Consider the following 18784-nt stretch of genomic DNA (forward strand, 5'->3'; position numbering starts at 1 on the left):
AGGAAACCTGACTCAACGAAGGCCATTCTCCTCTTGGGCAACCCAAACAGCAAACTATAGCAGTCCAAAATAATGGCATGTCCAATCTAGGGTCAATAAAATATGTATAAGTTAACTAAACAGGCGAGATACAATAACTAAATAGAAATAAATTATAACAATGGAAAATGTGTAGTACAAAATGTAAGTTTGAAATGCAAATAAAAATCGTTACCCCTCAAAAACATTCTTTTTCCATGTGCTTAGTCCAAATTAAAAAGCCTCCTGCCACGCCCCGCCTACCGCCCCGCCCACATTTACTTTTCAGCCCACTATAGCCCTCATGCAAGGTACTTTCGGCCCTCTGTCAAAATCAGTTGTGCACCCCTGGCCTAGACTCTGAATCCCATGAGACCTCACCAGTGACTATGATGGCTTGGGCTGATGGCTGGAGTGTAGTAAGTCTGCACATTTTCATTCCTGTGCGGGTCATAGTTTCCTGGTGGAGATATTGGGCCTGATTTATGTATTTTTCTGCACGGTGCAAAGTGACTTTGCATTGCCACCAAACACCCAGATTCATGGAACAGTGCAAAGTGGCTTTGCTGGGAAAAGTCACTTTGCACTGTAAAAAGCACTTTGCACTGCTCCATGAATCGGGGTTGAGCAGTACAAGGTGCATTTTTGCAGTGCAAAGTGACTTTGCATGGCAAAAACACACCTTGCACTGCTCCAGGAATCGGGGTGTTTGTTGGCAGTGCAAAGTCACTTTGTACCATGAAAAAATTTCACGGATCGGGCCTATAATCTCTTTCCTAAATTAACGATGCATGCAGTTTCTGCATCGATCAGGGGCCGGTCCATGAAGCGTGCACCCGCCTCATTTCCAGGCAGAAAATACAGAATTCTGTACATGCAGCCTGCAAGGTACTGGCCTTGCAGGCAGCCTTTACAGTTTATTTCACAAATGTGTTTTAATTCAGTACAGAAACCCAGGCCCACCTGTTTTCCGTGCAGTTTTAAAACACATTCCAATTGAAATTGCACAGTGAAGTTATTTTGTGTAAGTGCATACTGTGAGAAACCAGAGGGTGTCTCACCCGCTAGTCCCCAGGATCTCTTAGTTGGCCAGGCACGGCCATCGCCTTTGGATCCAGACCCTGGGGGTGGAGCAGTGCGGGAGGATCACCTGGGAGAGGGGTCGAGGCAACTGATAGTGAGACTAAGTTCCCCCCCCCCTTTTGTTCTCCTAACCCATCCTATTTTTTTTGATACTTTGAGAGCCCAACTCCCCCTCCCCTTCTTTTACACAAACATTGGGCCGAGGAAGAGGGTGACTGAGTAACAAGAACCAACTCTCGTACATCGTACTGGACATGTCCCTTTAATCGGGTCAGGCACTTGACTTTAAGTGCATACACTTGATACCAATTAGCTCTCCTCACATGGATAAAAGGCAGATCGTAGAGACCCACTATGAGCAAGGCGGGACACCAGTATGAGCAGCACTTCCGGGGCGAAGGCAATCCTACTGGAGCAGAGCGACTGACCAAGGAAGAGAGCAGCGGGTCAAGGACCCCAAGAGTTTCCTACTGCAGGTTGTTGCCTCAGTTAGGCCGTAAAAGACACGTGGAGATGGGCATATCCCACATCAGAAGGCTGCGTTGTGTTCCATGGACGCCAGCGACCCTGCTGGGTTAACGGCAGAGTTGAGGAGACCAGGGCAATCCTGTGGTACTAACCTTGAGTCATGAATTGGAAATCGTAGGACCAAGAAAGAAACGCACAGCTGGTGAGTTGGCAAGCAACCCGAGAGACTGGTGTGTGTTAAAGATTGAAATGGCAACAGTATATCGCAAGTGAAGGCTGCACGCGTGTGTATGAGATGCGGTGAGGGACAGACCTGTGAATTAACTTTGAAGTGAGGACAGCTATGAAATCGGCAGAACTGAATAACTGAGTGGTCCTGCAAAAGGAAGTAGCCCACTGGCTAGTCTCTGTGAAAGGTGCATTGTTTGTAACGATGAAGCAAATGAACTGCAAAAGTGAAGTAAGGGGAGAGTGAAAGTTGAACCTTGAACTGAAAGTCAAAGTGGTCCTGCGGAGGTCTGTAAAGAGAGCCACGCACATTCAAAAGTCTTCAAAATCCAAAAGTCGTCTGAGCCTGACAGAGGGGGACCAACGTGAACTTTTTGTGAAAACTGGTTTGAATGGCTGAGAAGAACAACTTTAACGTGCAAGGCCAGGGCGCGCCTCGATCCACGTCTTGAACTGTTCATGTGTTGAAACCCGAGCCAGAGTGTGTGATCCTGCATAGGGGGGCCACCTTACTCTGTGTGGTCTAACATGAGGAGGTGAGCTGATTCAGCCACATTTATTCTTTAGAACACAGATCTTTCTGTTACATACATTTCTGCTGTATACTTTTTTTGTACAAGAGATGGGGCAGGCATTCGGTTTTCTTAGCATAGGCCATTTTGATTTGACGGACTCTACTAGGTCTGTTTTGTTTATCGTTTGATGGTTGAGACTACTCCCATCTTAGTTATAGAGCAAAGTAGGAGTTGTTTCAACCCCAGAAACTTCAATAAAGGTTTTACAAATTGTACCTATTGTGTCAGTTTCATACCTGTGATACTATGCGTTCCCTACATAACGTTAATGATTCCAATGTGCCGTTTAAAGGGCTCTGCGTTGTCTAGAAGCACTGGAAATCCTACTGCTAGCAAACTAAAGTAATGTGTGCATTGGAAATTGTAGTAAGAAAGCTTCTGTGGCCGTCCACCAGGCGCATGTGAAAAGAGTGCTTCTTCTGATTAGCACATGTCATTTCCTTTTTCACAGCCGCGTCCAACAAGGTCTGGTGTCGGTTTGTTTGGTTGAGCCGTCTCCACCTGGAACTGACATTTGCACATTTGCAATGTGCTCGTGAACAATGGTCTCAGAGCTAATGAAAATACATTGCAAAAGTCAGTTGCACTGGCGCCGCCAATACAACTGCACATATGCAAAATGCATCTTGGGGCGTCTTCACCCGCCTCAAGTGCATTTAAAAGGGTGGGGTTTAGACTAAGTGAAGTGGACTTTAGAAAAATGGAAAGCACAGGGTGCCTTTGGGTTTTGCTTTTAGTAAGACAGTACTGCATTGTACCCTGAAAAGAATAGATGCAAAGTAACTTGTATATCTGGTCGAAACACATTGGATATGGTTGGCGTGGTATTTTGTGGCTTATCCACGCATAGCCAAATGTAGCTCCTCACACCGGAGGGCTGATGGCAATAATTTCAAGGCATCACCTCCACTCTGCATTTGGAGTGAAATCTCATCCGTCTAGGCTGCAGTGTTTGGTTCTGCGTTATGCATCTTACTTGGCCAGATCTAGCAAACAAGCGATTGAGGGTGTGTCTACTCTTGGACTCTCTTCACTGGGGAAAATCCCTCTGTTGACCGAAAGGGTCCAAACTGTAGTTGGACGTTCAAGGTAAAGTCGCTGTATGTCGGTTGCAACTGATTTTGGACAGGCACCCTAAAAATGTGGTTTGCTTTTGTCATAAGCTGTGTAGATCATACGTCCTAATTAAGAGGCAGTAAATCTTGTCCTCTCCACCCCAGTAGCAGTCACTTATATTCTCATGTCACTTAAACACTAAGGCATGAATTGCAGAGCCTAATATTTTGGCATTCTAGTTCCTGGGGGTCTGATGGAGTCGGTTACAGAAAAGGTTAAATATTGCATTTCTGGAATTTCAATATTTCTTGTAACAACAAACATGATCAACCAACATTGTGGAAGTGTCCTTCCAGAGAACAGTGGAACATGCATGAATGGTTAACACTACAGTTGTCTGGTGCGAGTGTTCCAAGTTGGAGCGAGCATGGACAGACTGCACGACAGAGTGGGAGCAGCGCATGCTCTGTCCCTAAGGTACTGTTTGTGTTTTGTGGTCGGACCAGGAGGTCCAACTACAGCTCAGTGCGATTCCCGGTAGAAGAATTGAGAGGCGCTACAATTCATGCCATTTGCTGCCCCCACTGTGTCCCCAACATTTTTGACACGCTGGTGTCTGTTTGCTGTTGTCTCTTATTAGTGGTAGGCTGTGTTGCTGTTGATTAAGGAGACGCTACCCCGAAGGAGACGCTCAATTGAAAGCAAAGGTAAATGTTAGGAGGCTTTGCAATACTGTGACAAGATTTTATTGGTGGAGACCTTTATCGTCCATGAGCAGTGTTGGTGCGTAATGACATGTAACGTTATGCTTAACCTTAGTGATGATTGCCATCGTTTTATTTTGTGAGCGGGATATAAACAGGTATATTAGTTGACCGGACAAGTATAGGAGCAGGGAGGAAGCCCACTGGCTCCCACCACCCAGGCTACATGGTTTCCAACTGTCTAGGATGTAACACTCACACCAGACCACTTTCCACTCATCCAACATTCCACACATAACATCACTCAGCCATCGACATCAATCGAGCACTCGGGTCCAGTCGACATACTCCGGTTCAGTCATAACAACTACATTAGAAATTGAATAATGTAAATGGTCATTGAATGTTTTCAAACTCCATAATGGACATGGACCTTTCCCATATCCTAAAGTAGATGATTATTTACATATGTAATGTCTGTGAAATTGTAATTTACTCAAGTTCCTGCTTTGTTTCAGTCTTGCTACCACTGCAAACAGCTCATGAAGGAAGGCGACCCAGCGGTGTACGCAGAACGTGCGGGCTATGACAAGCTGTGGCACCCGTCCTGCTTTGTGTGCTGCACCTGCAACGAGATCCTGGTGGACATGATCTACTTCTGGAAAAAGGGGAAACTCTTCTGCGGCCGACATTACTGCGACAGCGAGAAGCCGAGGTGTGCTGGCTGTGATGAGGTAAGTCCTTTTGGGCTGGTGTTCTCCACGCAACGAATCTGATGTCGCAAGCGTGTTTCCACATTGGGGAATGCATTCCTGCAGCCAACATGATTCTTGACCGGTTTTGCCTAACAGACAGCTACTGCGGCAGGGGAAGTATTTTTGCCTTGGTCCCCCTGAGTGAGTGTCTAGGAATCAGTGTCAATTGCTATCGATAGAAAGGGTTAATAACTTCCTTCAGTACCTTGCCGGTGCACCCCTCTCCTCCCTTTAATGTTGGCTCTTGGGATGTAAGGGGTAGAATCTCTGATAGTCTCTGCATCACGTTCTTCACCGTTAGTAGTTGGCAAGCAGAATCATAGAACCTTGTATTAGAAAGTGCCTTAGATAACTGAAGACATGGACTTTGGTAGCCTCCAAGGTGTCCAGGACTAGTGGTGTCCTGCAGAGCTGGCATAGCCACGGTTGGTGGGAAAATTGGCCATCAGTGGCTCGTAGGTGCCCCAGGCAGGTGCACAGCCCATCACCCAGTGGCCCCCTTCCGGTTGCTTGGGTATTTTCAGGACATGGTTAACGGCCATTGTCCAGGTGAAGTGGCTTGTGGGAATGCCATGTGACAACATGCAGTAGTTTGGGGGTGACCTGAGTGTTGCCTAAAGACCTGTCTTGGGCACACCTGTAGGCTTGAGGGTGCCTTGGTCTTTGCAAAATTCCCTGCTCCAAGGAAACTGACTGCCTAGTTAACCACACGGGGTTTCCTGATTATTTGCTAATGACCTTTGCGGCATTAGCCAACGTGCCACGAGGCATGGGCACAGCTCATGCCCATTGAATGCAATATGTGGGTTGGTCCTGCTCGGAGGCACTGTCGGTGTGTTGGACAAAGTTAAAACACAAGGGATATTATTGTAGCAGCGCAAAAATTCTAGATAATGGCACTTATGGTTTCTAACGCCCCCACCATCCACTGTTCATGACTCTGTGCATGCCATGATAAATGACCTTTCCGTATACACAATTTCTACAGGACATTGACCAAATGACTAATGGACACAGTTGAGATTAACTAATTGACAGTTAAACCCCTGCCTTCACTTCCCCCTTGCACACTGCTCAGAACCTCACACATGTTTATTAGATCCAAATACGCGGTTCTATATAAACGGTGATGAACTGTTACAACTTTGGAGGGTCTACAGCAGGTGGGGTAATTCCTCCAGAATCCCTCTGAAGGGCTATGATAGTAAATCAACACCGCCTGAACGCCACACATAATCTGGCGCATTTACCGCCAAACCAAGTGGTGGTCGCACAAATGAATTTGATGGCAATTCCTCTAGACTAATCTCTCGGATAAAAAAAGATGAGTATCGAGGGACGCCCGGTGCTAATTGTTTGCCCGGATTGGAAATAACAATAAGTTAAGCAAGCATTTGAAAAAGGGTCCTTGAGGCAGTTGCCCTGAATGGGATTACTAGTACTAAACCCCAAAGTAGTTCTGACTATCCATATATCTTGTGGATTAATAGATGGACCTTCTATGTCGTTATTAATCCAGCGAGTGGTCATATTAATTAAGGAGTGGGTGGATTCATTTGTATGGAAAGATGGGGGTGCCACCTCCATGATTACTACTACACAGAGGCAAGTCTGCCAGGGATAAACTTATGGTTGCAGGGAAGGTTGAGCGTGTTTTGCAAGAAGGGCTTGGGTTAGTCAGTTTATGTTGGAGGTGTTTTTAAGGTTTCTAGACGTTTTTGGACTTGGTCTATCCCTTTAGCAGTTGCAGTGACATTCTGGGGTTTGCTCAGCCCAGGAACTAATGTACGGGCTGTAACCCCATCGAGCAAGTTGTGGTAGTGTTTGTGGATGGGGCCCCTAGAGGACAAAACGATCAGTGATGCAGAAGACCGTATGGGAGCGGGAGGATTATTCCGGGATTTCATTTGTTAATTTTTGAAGGACCTGATTAGATCCTCCATGATAACAAGCAAATTAAGAACAATATTTAAAAAATTGGATGGATAATCGATGATTGATTGGATCTTTCATGCGAGTTTTGAAGTAGCTGTACTCTACCCTTTCATGAAGGGCATCAGTGACTCAGTTCCGATCTCTTCCATAGAGTTATTATGAGCTACTCTAAGGCTCAATTCCTTGATTGGAGGCGTGCTCTTACCAGCTCCTAGGGCAAAGTTGAGATTTGGCAGTTGGCTTTTCTCCATAAGCAACACTTGTGGTCAAGAATTGTTATGTGACAAACTTGGAATTCACCCACAGTTAATTGTCTCCAATTCTGTTTTGATGTCCAGGGGATTTGTTGCAGTGAGGGGGCAATAATAGGAGACGGTGAACTAGCCGGCACCAGTTCCTGCGTTCGTTGTCGAGTGATTAATTTACTGTCGGGTTTGGAGCTTTATTAGAAGCACATAAAGCATGTTCCACAAATAATATTTCGGCATTAAGTTTACAATCCTTCACATATTTGCCCAAAGGACTTGGGGACTTCTCGTTTGATTGGTTTCCCCATTTGCTACATTTCTTTGCCAGAAAAAGGCTCTGGTAATTTGGATTCCTTGCGTTTCTCTGTTGGGTCTGAGAAGATTCATGAAATAAAGGTAATTGAATTAAATAAAATGATATATTCAACATTACAATGTTGGGTAAGATCTGCCCAGTAAAATCATCCACAACATTCCTAAGGCTCCAGTTTGGTTGGACAAAGAGGGATACAGCCCTTGGTGCGGGCCCTGATAAATACCTGTAGGTTCTCTTGCATGGAGCCCCTTACTGCTAGTGTGTTTCCAGATCACGAATGGAGTTTTACCCTAGCAGGCAGAGGAGAGGTGGGCACCACACTTTATAACTACAAATTTACTCCATTTAATCGATTCTTTGTGCCTCTTAAATTCTCAATTGCTGTTTTAACCTGGGGCTGCCAGAAAAAATGATCCCGTGACACACGGATCAAAAAAATAATACAGACAGGGGAAATTAGATGAAATCACCTAATAATTTCTGGTGCTCTGTTAGCTCAATCAGAGCAAAATATATATTGTTCCGTTTCAATCATATAATTTGCAGTCAATTCTTTTGGTATTATTTGTGAATTTCAGTATACATAGTCGTTGAAAAAAAATCTCAAAATAAGAAGCACAGATTCCTATATAAAATACAGGCAATGTTTTATTCACATTCCTGTTTGGTTTGGTCAAGGCAGTCATTAAACACAGTGCTCTAGTTTGTACACAGAGCCAATGCATTTCGGTGTGGAGTACACCATCTTCAGGGCTATGTAAACCTTAATAATTGTACATTAAATCATTTCATCCAATAAGGACAGATGCAATCATATGTGTGGAAACGTAATTATTGTAGATGGGAGTACGTACCAAATACCTACATTTTCAAACATTTCCTCACCCACGATAGAAAAGAAAGATTTATATCCGCACATTTGAGTATTTATGCGGTGATAAACTTGCAGTTACAAGTATTCATCTGACTGCCACGTGTATCTTGTATCTCTTTTTGTGCCGATACGATGAGATCGGTACCTAAAAAGTAAATATGGGTCAATGCCCAACACATCAATATAATAGACGGTCAAGCGCGTGACTATCATGTCAGTGTGTCTTACCTTACTGTTCGTTTTCTAAAGCAATGGAAGTGGAACCGCAAGGACGCACGGCTCTTCCTTCCTGTTGTCATGGAGACGGTGCTCAACGTCATGTTACGGCTCGTTGGACGGGATGGTCTCCATGTCAACAACGTCATTTGAGCTAATGGTGTTCTAATTATCAACCTCTTCTGTAGGTTACTTACAAACAAAAGCAATCAATGATGCGTGATTACTAAACTGATTCCCCACGTTGACACTGTGTCCCTTTGTTTCATTCTAAAATTCTATTGTACATTATCTGATCTCCAACGCGGGGCGATCTCAAATAATCTTTCAAACTCATATGAGTGTATCTCATGGACATACGTGTTTACCTTGGCAACCTGGAATCATTGGGTTCGCTGAGGGTTCAAAGCTGTTGCCCGCAGTCACCCGCACAGCCACCATTAAAAGCGATTAAGATAGAAACAATGGAGTTGTTAACAGCACTCGTGGGGAATATAGTTGTGCGTTACAAACGAGGGGTTGCGTCCACAGAGTACAAATGTAACTTCGAGTGTATAGGGGTACAATATTGATATGTGGAGGGATGAAAAGAAAAGGGAGTAGTGCAACGCTCAGGCCGTTACTGTGTTATGCTGCCAAAACATTAAAGGCATCCGGATAATTGGACTCAGCAAGCTTGCTGCTCTCCTGCGTCACATTCGTAAATTCGCTGGGGCCAGATTGCGTAAGTGCATTTCCAAATGTGGCAGCTAACCCGCTAGGCTTGTGGCTCTTACGGAGCCTCACAGTCTTCCCAGCCATCTAGAAGCTGCCCCAGAAACAAGAGCAGCAAAAGCACCCTGCGAGCCCTGCTACACTTGAATTGTAATCACTGTGGCCTTTATTTTATTATTGTGAAGAACCCCCTGATATTAAAAGGTTTGGATCTTGTTGAGTTGGTGGAATGTTAACTTTACAGAAGCTTTTGTGTTTTTGTGGTGCATCAGTTCACCAGTCTGGCAACCCAATGTTGAAAAGAGATGCTTCTTACCAAACCCCACGTGTACTCCTTCAAGTAGTGCCGAGTGGACCTGCCACAAATGGAACCTTTGACCATGAGGCCCAACACACACCCTTGTAATGGAAGCATTAGTCCACACAGCCACAAGGCCAGCTGTGGCCGAATCCGGAGTGCTAGTTGGTGACTAGCCTTCATGCATTTCTAATGTTCAATGCTCTTGGTGGCCATTCTTCTTTGGGGAGCAGTTATTGTTAAAGAGTTGGTGTGGGCCAATAGTTTGGGAGCAATTGACATCCACCCATTGTGTCCTTCTGGCTTGTGCTGGTCATGTTCCAAGATGCCCAGGACTTGGACGCAACTTTGTTGGTTCTGCGATAGTGTGGGTGTTCTGGGTGAGGTGGCGGGTGTTTTGCTCTCCAAGAGTGCACGGACAATTATTCATCACCAGTACATTTGTAGAGCAAGAAAATAATTTGAACGCAGGTAGGCGAAGCAATAACTCGCAACCAGATACGCAGTTAGCGAAATAATGAGCACTTATACGGCTATTTATTCATAGCTTGGAAGGAACAAGTGATAACACAGAAATAAATCACAAAAAGAGGGTGGCAATTTCTCGAACCTTATGACATTAGCGTTTACGCATTGCTGAGTGACTGTTGATTGCCGGCCGGTCAACCGACAGTAACTCCAAGGAGAAAAGCTTCCCTCTTCTTCTAAAACTCCACAGAAAACAATTCCATAACTCATAGCAAGACATAACTAAACCAGCTTTCCCAGCAGAATGTCCTTGACTGGCTGCGTACCAGGTTTAGAAAGCATGTCTTTTAGCAAAGCAAGTACAGCTTTTCACTGAGGCATGGAATAAATATCCATTCTGGCTCTGAGTGCCCCCAGAATGCACTGCGCACCAGCGCCATGTTTTAGCTCGAGCATAACAGCGGTTGACCTGAAAATGATATTGGGTTCATGCATGGTCTGGTCCCTTCTGTGATTTAGATTTACTTGCCAGGCATATGCCCTTTTGTTCCAGAGCTGTTTATGGGTATTATGGTGAAACTACTGCAACCAAAAAGCATCACTTGAAGATCTTGCAAAATAGCATAAAACCCAGGGTTGCTATTGGATGCCATCTTTAAATAGCCAATTATTAAAAGGTGTGATATCCATATTGCAAGTATAATTGAATTTGGACAGCCATCGAAAAGTTAAAATAGCTGATAAATTATATTGTTTGTATGCAAGTTGATTTTGTATTACACGTAGCCCCTTTTTAAGTGTGTGGTTGTAGTAGTGCACTCATTCTAGAAATTAAATTGGAATGAATTACAGGAGTTGGAAGACGCGTGCAAGGCAGTTTCGGTGTGGTCCTTATGCAGCTTGAGAGCGGGATGTTGGCACACTGAAGTGGGTAGGGCGGAGCACAGTCCTCTGCAAACACTAACATAAAGTGGGCTATATCTGTGTGTTCAACTACATTATTTGTAACACTTCTTAAAGACCTGTGAAGTAATGCATTAATATGTGAACCATAATGTTTTTTTTTCTTTTAATCATCCTTCTCAAATATAGATTCCTTTGCAGTTTTGCATTCGGTACATTGCGTTCACTTGTGCATGCAGATGCTTGCATTGTTCAGAGCCATTTAGATTAACAAGTCCAATGTCTTTTTCTGCAGCTGATCTTCAGTAATGAGTACACTCAGGCCGAAGACCAGAACTGGCATCTGAAGCACTTCTGCTGCTTTGACTGCGACTGTGTCCTCGCTGGAGAGATCTACGTCATGGTGAACGACAAGCCTACCTGCAAACCCTGCTACGTGAAGAACCACGCGGCGGTGAGATATCCCTACAGCAATGTACTCATTTGGTGGGAAGGGATTCTGGTGTGAGTGGAGTGAGGTCCCTGGAGTTTGACGAACCAGAAACCACGTCTTTGTCACTTACAAGCGCATTATGGAGACCTTTCTTGCAGCCAGCAAATGTTCAGGTCCTTCAACATAACTGGCGAGCCTGTCTTCTTGAATCCATAATGATATGGCCTTGTATCTAAGAATGGTAGGATATTGGTCTGCAGGCAACCCACAGAAGCTAATGATGCAAACAGATCCAGCTGTGGCTGTGCATAGGCTATTTGCCCCTTTTTATACCTTGCAACTGGTATTTTGGATTTTTCGCTGCCCTCGCTGGCCGAGGGTGGTGCTGATATCGGTCGAGTTATAGCTGCAATATTGTTTTTCAAAAAGATAAATGAGCAGGGTTTGGTTTCTTATTCAATACCAACCATAGTTAATGTTTTATTTTCCATGGAAATCGTTTTTGTGATTGGCTTGGGACCTTAACCACGTACTAAAGGTTTTGGCAGTGGTTTCTTTTTTCCCTGTGAGGGTCCTCAAAAGGAAAACCATCCTCCATACGCCATTTATTTTTATATTCCAAGTGAGAGAGCTGCACATGCTGTGTGGACCTCAATTTCATGGGTTTCTCCAATGCAATTTGTGCCGAAGAGTGAGACGATGCTTTGTCTCCGAGATGATCTCTTAATATTGCCTAATTTAGAAGAGCCATCCTTTTTCTTTTGTCTTCTGCATCCAGTAAAGGTGCTGGGGGATTCTGCTACCCAGACTCTCTATCCTGGCTGCTCATTTCCCCTGTCTCCATCTCACCTGAGACACAGATTGACAACCTACTTTGATTCTCATAAGGGAGTGGCCATTTTCATGTCCACTATCTCCAGGTGGATGGTTGTGTGCATTGGAACGTGTTATGAAAATGCCACATAGGGACCTTGTGGTGATCTTTGGCTATTCAACCAGAAGGCTGGAGTCTGCTTCCTGTTTACAGAGGAGAGTTCCTTTGCTGGGTATCTGACTGCTGACTGGCTGCCATTGGGCTGGTAGAAGTGGTCTTGGATATCACCCATTTGCCACTATTTGTGACCTCATTATGTGTGTCTGTTATTTAAAATGGTTGGGGTCATTAGTGCAACTGTGCGAGAGGCACATGTGAAACCTGTGGTGTTAATCGCTGCGGGTTGGAAGTCTCTAGTTTTTAAGACGAGAGCTTTGTTGGTATTTTGGTTAGTGTTGATGTGCTGATGGCTAGACCTGTCTCTTTCTCGGTTTTATCCATGCATACCATTACATTCGGACTATGTTTATATATGTTGGGAGCCCGCTTCTGTAAAATGGCTAGACCTGTGGCAGTCGTGTGTGTGTGTGTGTGTGTGTGTGTGTGTGTGTGTGTTTTGGGGGGGGGGGGGGGGGGGGGGGTAGAGTGGGATTGTGTATGCCGTGTAACATGGTAGGAGATCTTAAAAAGGAGTCAGTCAGTAAAGGGGGAGAAGGCTGTACAAGACAATTCCCCGCAACCCTACCACTGCCTTCTCGTGGACCGGTCCCATTTCACCAGCTCACATTGCCACTGTCAACCGCTGTCCTGCATTCTCTCATAAATTGTGTGTATTGTACAAGAAAACTAGCATCTGCAAGTTGGCAGAGGAATGAGTCTTTCTGGAAGCTCTACTCGTTACCGTAAACCACATGCTAAGGGTTATGTCCGGCAAGAACGTTGCTTCAGAGACAGCGATGCTTGAAATCTAAGCACCAAAACAAATCCATTTCACCTTCCTTAGGATGTTATATGGCAAACCTCACTCTAACATGCTCAGTGGCCTGCTGGACCACTTGCCCATTGGGGCAGTACAAGGTGCGTGTGAGGCATTGGTTGTGGCAGGACCAGGATCCGTGCTTTGCCCCAAAAGGGCAGCACCTTCACCTAAAAAGGAGGTGCTGCAGGGTGGTGGAAATGGGTATGCTGGCAGTGACGGAGGAGGGCTGATTGGAGGAATAGGATGGGCTTTCCAATAACACTACACTCTCTAGGGTGGGGTCTGTCGGGGGATTAACATATGCACAAGGTGTGAGCTGTTCCAAACAAGAGGTTTCCTGGAACCAGGAACGTACTGCCTCGACCATTGACTGCTATTTACATTACAAAAGAGAGCTTGGGGTGGTGAGGGTGAGGGGTGGGTTCTGGCTTTCTGGAGTAAGTTAGGTGTTTACTGAATTGCACTTTTGCATTCACAACGTTTACATAAGTTGGTATGATGTCTAGTGAAGACTCAGAGAATTGTTTGCGTAGATCTGAACTGGGTCCAAAAGCCAGATGTGTTTAGGCCATGAGTGCTCCCTTTGGTTGCCTGATAATCTCCTACTTGTATGTGGCACCTGGGATTTTTATTTAGGCCAATAGCTCTGCTGTCTAAAGTTTGAGCTACAGTGTATGCATTTGTAGGAGGGCTTGCTCTGTTGTTTAAAGTATGACCATGTACGTTGCAGGACGTATGTTTTAGAGGAATAGCTCTTCTGTCTCTAGCCTGACCATGTACAGCGCAAGAGATCTGATTTAGGGTGATGGCTCTGTTGCCCAACGGTAGAGCAGGTCAAGTGAAATGCATGAAACCATTTGTTATGTTGAGTTATTCCAGCACACTGCTGCCATTTTGCTAGATGTTTGTATGGTGCAAGAGGTGTGCTTTAGAGGGCTAATTTTGCTTTCTGTAACCTGGATTTAGAGGCTGCTATGCATCCAGTCAACAATCTGGGTTGTCTTTACTCCATGGCAGCAGAAGACAAATGTGTGCTTGCTTGGTGATCTTGCAGTCTTGGTTCTTTGTAGTGTGTTACTCAGCTTTACACAATTGTTAAAAGATGAGATGTGGGGATGGGAGGTGTAAATTAAATCCGAAGTCTGCAGTCTGCACTGTTCCAGATGTTTTGGACTACAGCACTCCCAATCCCTCACCATTCAGTATACAGGCTAGGTTTCATGGGAGTTGTGGTACATAATATCTAGAGAGCTAGCAGTCTAGCTGGAGGCTAGCAAGAGGTCCTCAGAATACAACGTTGCTTTGAAGGATGCTAGAGTCTCCGTCAGCTCTTGCACGGAAAGTGTATTGAAGGTAGTCTGCCATTCTCTTGCATGGTAGGATGAGTGGAGTCTTGCATGTTATGGCAAGTGTCACTGTTTTGGCAGGTCTTAATGATCTGGACAAATACATTTGTAGAGCAGATGTTGGTTTGTGGGGTGAAGGGCGTGCCATTTGTTTTATTCTGAATCAATTTTACTCTTTGCCAAGCTTGAAGGTGCAGTTGCTTAATATTACGGGAGGCCTATTAAAGCTGTTATTTTTCTAATTCTCTTCTTTTCACTTTCCAGATGTGCCAGGGTTGCCAGAATGCCATTGATCCAGAAAGCCAGCGCGTCAGCTACAACGGATTCCACTGGCACGCGACTGATGATTGCTTCCGCTGCTCCTGCTGTGCCAAGTGCCTGACTGGGCAGAAGTTCATGCCCATCGAGGGCAGGGTCTTTTGCTCCGTCGAGTGCAAGAAAAAGCTGCTTTCGTAAAATTCAGAGCGGAGTAGTAAAATGGAGGTCCTCCTTGCGCCAGTGCTTCCTGCTATGCTTCTGTTATCGCTGAGGATTTTCCTGTGAGACGGAAAAGGAGAAACATCAAATAATTTATTTCCAAAGAGTTTCAAAGTGGGCCAAGGGAATGTGTTTGGTGTTTCTGATTCTTCAGGCAAATTGAGTCATGTCCTCAAGTCATTTGCTTAAAATGCTTTAATTTTCACGCAATTCCTGTAGATTTCAAGCCTACGTGAAAAGTGTATGGCCACATCTGCAATGACGTATTCCACTGAAGCCAAACACAATCGTCCTTGTTGGATCTTAAGGAGCGACTATTGTCACACGAAATGGAATGCGAGTGCTCCATCGACCACTGAGAATCCATGGTCTTCCTTCCTTCATTAACCAGCAGCACATGTACACAATTTTGTAGTTTTTGAGCGTGACTTGTTTTATGCATCTGCCTTGGGTTGTATATCGCCACAATGGATGGCCCCAAGGCGTCCAGGAGTATTTGCAATTAATTGTGGCCCATGTCGTTAGGTCTCTATCTTGTTTGATTGACCTAACCTTGAAAGAATAGCTGTGGTTGACTTTCCAAATCTGGCCCAGAATTTGGCCACCAAATCATGCTAAAGGTGCAGTTACCCTGCATTTCCGCGACATCTTTGAAGAATGTGAAGAACGAGCGCTAGGGACCTAAAGAAGTGAATTTGGAAAATGGAGCAACAACTCTTCTCTGCCTTGATTTCAGAAATAAACTTGGCAAACTTGAGGTACCGTCACTTTATTCGGCTGTGTCTGCCTCCAACGAGTACATTTTAATAGTGATAGATTTGGTTGAGGTATTTAGATCAGGACACATTTGATTTTTTAATTTTATTTTTAATGTTGGTCCCCAGATGCCCCATTACAACTTGAACGCCCAGCCCAACTTGTCACACCCCTGCATACCCTTACACCCTAAATACATATATGGTTGTCATATTCTAGCTAATGGGACCAAGATTAGCACTATTACAATTTAGCTTGGTAGAACCGCTGGATACCTTTTTACTTGTCCTCAAGCATTCCCTGTAGGAAAAGACCAGAAACTGGATTATACCATTGCTGCGCCGAGGTTACTGCGCTGGCCGAAAATGGCGATGTTTTTTTTTTCTTTTTCTTTTTTCCCTGACCCTCATTTCTTACCATATCTATGTGGGGCATGGGTTACAGTAAATTAATGTTGGAGGAGTATGGAGTTTGGGGGGGTCTCTTCTCCCCCCCCACACATATATACTGTGAATAGGGTGTTTGAAAAGAAAAGTCGGCATTTCGTCCGGCGCACATGGATTCCCCCAAGAACTGTTAATGGCACTAGCTCTGGAGGTCCGCATCCGGCTGCCTGATAAACTAACGTTGTGAACTTAGTGTGAGGGTCACTTAATATCCAGATTGATTTCCTTATGGGTCTGCATCTCCCCACTTGATTTTTACACCTGAAAAACGCAGTCTGAATATAACTGAATTGTGGCGGCTAGGCCAAGGCAGTAAAAGATATGGGGACCTACCAGATTTCTGGGCATATTTACTGCCTTTATCGTTAAATGATCAAAATCCGGTGGCGTGGATTTCGATGTCGTAGTTGTAGCGGGGGCTGCAAGCTTGCGGCATTCCTCAGCTCACTCTACATAAGCCTACGGTTAGGAAATCTTGTCATGACTTGCTTCTTAACAATGTGGCCTTTCTGCTGGCTTGCTTAAAGACCCCAAGATACGCAATGCAGTCACTGAAACCCCTGTACCAAAACGCTAACTGGGTTCTGACAGACGATGCAGGCTGAAGTCCTAGATGGTCCTTTTCATGGCTTCATAGTCCATCACGCCCAGTGCAGCAAGTGTCTGCTATCCCTCCAGAAATGCCCCCCACCCACCCTCAGCGATATGAGCTGCAAGAAGGCCTTATGATCTGCACTTTCAAATCCCAGAAGGTGTTGAGCATCCTTCAAAAGTGCTGCACCGAAAAACCAAGCATTCTCTTTTAACAGAGAGGGTACTCAACTTTTCTTCTTTAACAGCCCCCCTCCAGCAAAAGGAATGTGACCCTCCTACGCTATTGAAGGGAAATCACTGTGGACAGGTTGGTGCTAGGTGCCGTGTCACTAGCCCACAGCCTTTTACTTTCTTCAAATGGTGAAGTCAATTTGACTGGAGTGTCGGGACTGGTCAAGGATTCATCCGCCCCCCCCCTTTTTGCAGAGGAGAAACTAGGGATAAGAGTATTCATTTCCTCAGAAGGAGCTTTGCTTTATAGATACAACCAAGACTTCCCCCACCCCCCATTACAAGTTCAAATTTGCAGAGACGCCAAATCTGGTGGGTGTGAAGGGGGTGCTTCTTCTACATGAATTTCAATGAGTAACCAATCCTATACCTAAAATGCAAAAGGACTTCAAGTGATAGAAATTGCACTTCGATCCCAATGCTGTCAAGGAACGTAGTAAATATGCCAGCCTGTAGAAAGTTCCCATGTTAGAGGGTGGCACATATAGTCCAAAACACGTTTGCGTTCAAACATATTCTTCCACTTTAACTGTAGATATGAGACTTGTACTTTTTATTTTTGCGCAAGCCTCTTGATGGCATAATGCAGAGCATTTAATCTATGCCTTTGCACCCAGTTGTACATTGTTACCGTGCTACCTACTGCATGCATTCCTGTTCATATCCTAGAAAGCAGAGCTGGACCAATAGGCAGTGAGTTGTTCATTGAGGTAGTTCTGTTTATCTGTCCACCCTCATATGGTCAGACGAAGCTGTGATCGGTTGCTGCTACTACGAAAAGCTAAAGTAATGGACCAAACACTCAACCACTTACGTACATGCCTCAAAGAACCCTACCCAATTATCCCCTTCCCCTTTTCGGCCACTGTGAAATATGTCACTGAAGTTAGAGACCTATATATCTCAAATGGAAGTCATGATGAATAGACTTTAAAGACCTGGGTAAGCTCAAGGGATCATTTGAAATTGGTAAATTTGCAGGTAAGAAAAAGCAGACCATCAGTTGAATGTTTGCTTGGAACACGCATCTAGGACCTTCCAGCTCATCTGTGCATATTTTCAAGCTGGGCCCTCTGTTTGCTAGAGAGTGTGTTCTGCACACTTTTGCTGTTGTTTGATGTACTTCCATTGCAGGCCGTTGCCTCAAAGAGCCCCTGGGGTGCCTGAATGCAATGTCATGAGAGGATTTTCTTGCTTAGCAACAGTACACGCACTATTTCGTAAATGGTCAATGCGTAGAAGGCCAAATTAATGTTGCCTTGGTGTCTTTTCCAATTGTGCTTCTGTTTATGGAACCTTGAGCTTGCTGTTCGTGGTGCCTAACGTGGGCCTTTCCGGCTGACTGTACTCGGTGTGGGATAATCTGCAACACTGGAAACTTAGAACCTGTGAGCCCACGGTGCCTTGGAACATGTATAATGGCCTCCTGAGTGAAGGCTCCTGCGCATAAGTCGCCACTCAAGCCTTCATAGTATTTAATGGGGCCAATCGGTCTTTTGCATTTAACCTCACAATGCAGTAACCATAACACTGGCTAACAACTTAATAAATAACTATGCAACTATATTCTGATTGTTTTATTTTTTGTCACATACGTCTGTACAATGAAGAGTTTAATACAATAAAAAAACAAGTGCCTTACTCTTTTCTCTTCATTAATGTGAATGTGTACTGCATAAAGCTTGGATGCTGCCAGGTTTATTTAAAAGGTGGGGCGAGGGGGCTATGGGAATAGGCTTCGAGTTTCTCACGCCAGTCCTACATTTCTATCTAAAGAATGCAAAATTATAACATTTTTCTTAATTTGTTACAAAATATCAATGTTCTAATTTCCAATGCTTCGTTTTTG

The 18784-nt window shown here is 44.7% G+C and overlaps 1 protein-coding gene across 1 annotated transcript in view; it reads left to right on the forward strand.

Annotated features, from left to right (window-relative positions):
- TES (testin LIM domain protein) overlaps positions 1 to 18576 on the forward strand; it is a 115422-nt gene extending 96846 nt beyond the window's left edge. Inside the window, exons 5-7 of the mRNA XM_069627928.1 lie at positions 4651 to 4866; positions 11155 to 11313; positions 14696 to 18576. Coding sequence (XP_069484029.1) covers positions 4651 to 4866; positions 11155 to 11313; positions 14696 to 14887 — 567 coding nt within the window. The 3' untranslated portion in view covers positions 14888 to 18576. The remainder of the gene's footprint in view (positions 1 to 4650; positions 4867 to 11154; positions 11314 to 14695) is intronic.
- The last annotated feature ends 208 nt before the right edge of the window (positions 18577 to 18784 follow it).

Source organism: Ambystoma mexicanum, chromosome 12 (assembly GCF_040938575.1).
Source record: "Ambystoma mexicanum isolate Mex_15411 chromosome 12, UKY_AmexF1_1, whole genome shotgun sequence".
NCBI classification, from domain to species: domain Eukaryota; kingdom Metazoa; phylum Chordata; class Amphibia; order Caudata; family Ambystomatidae; genus Ambystoma; species Ambystoma mexicanum.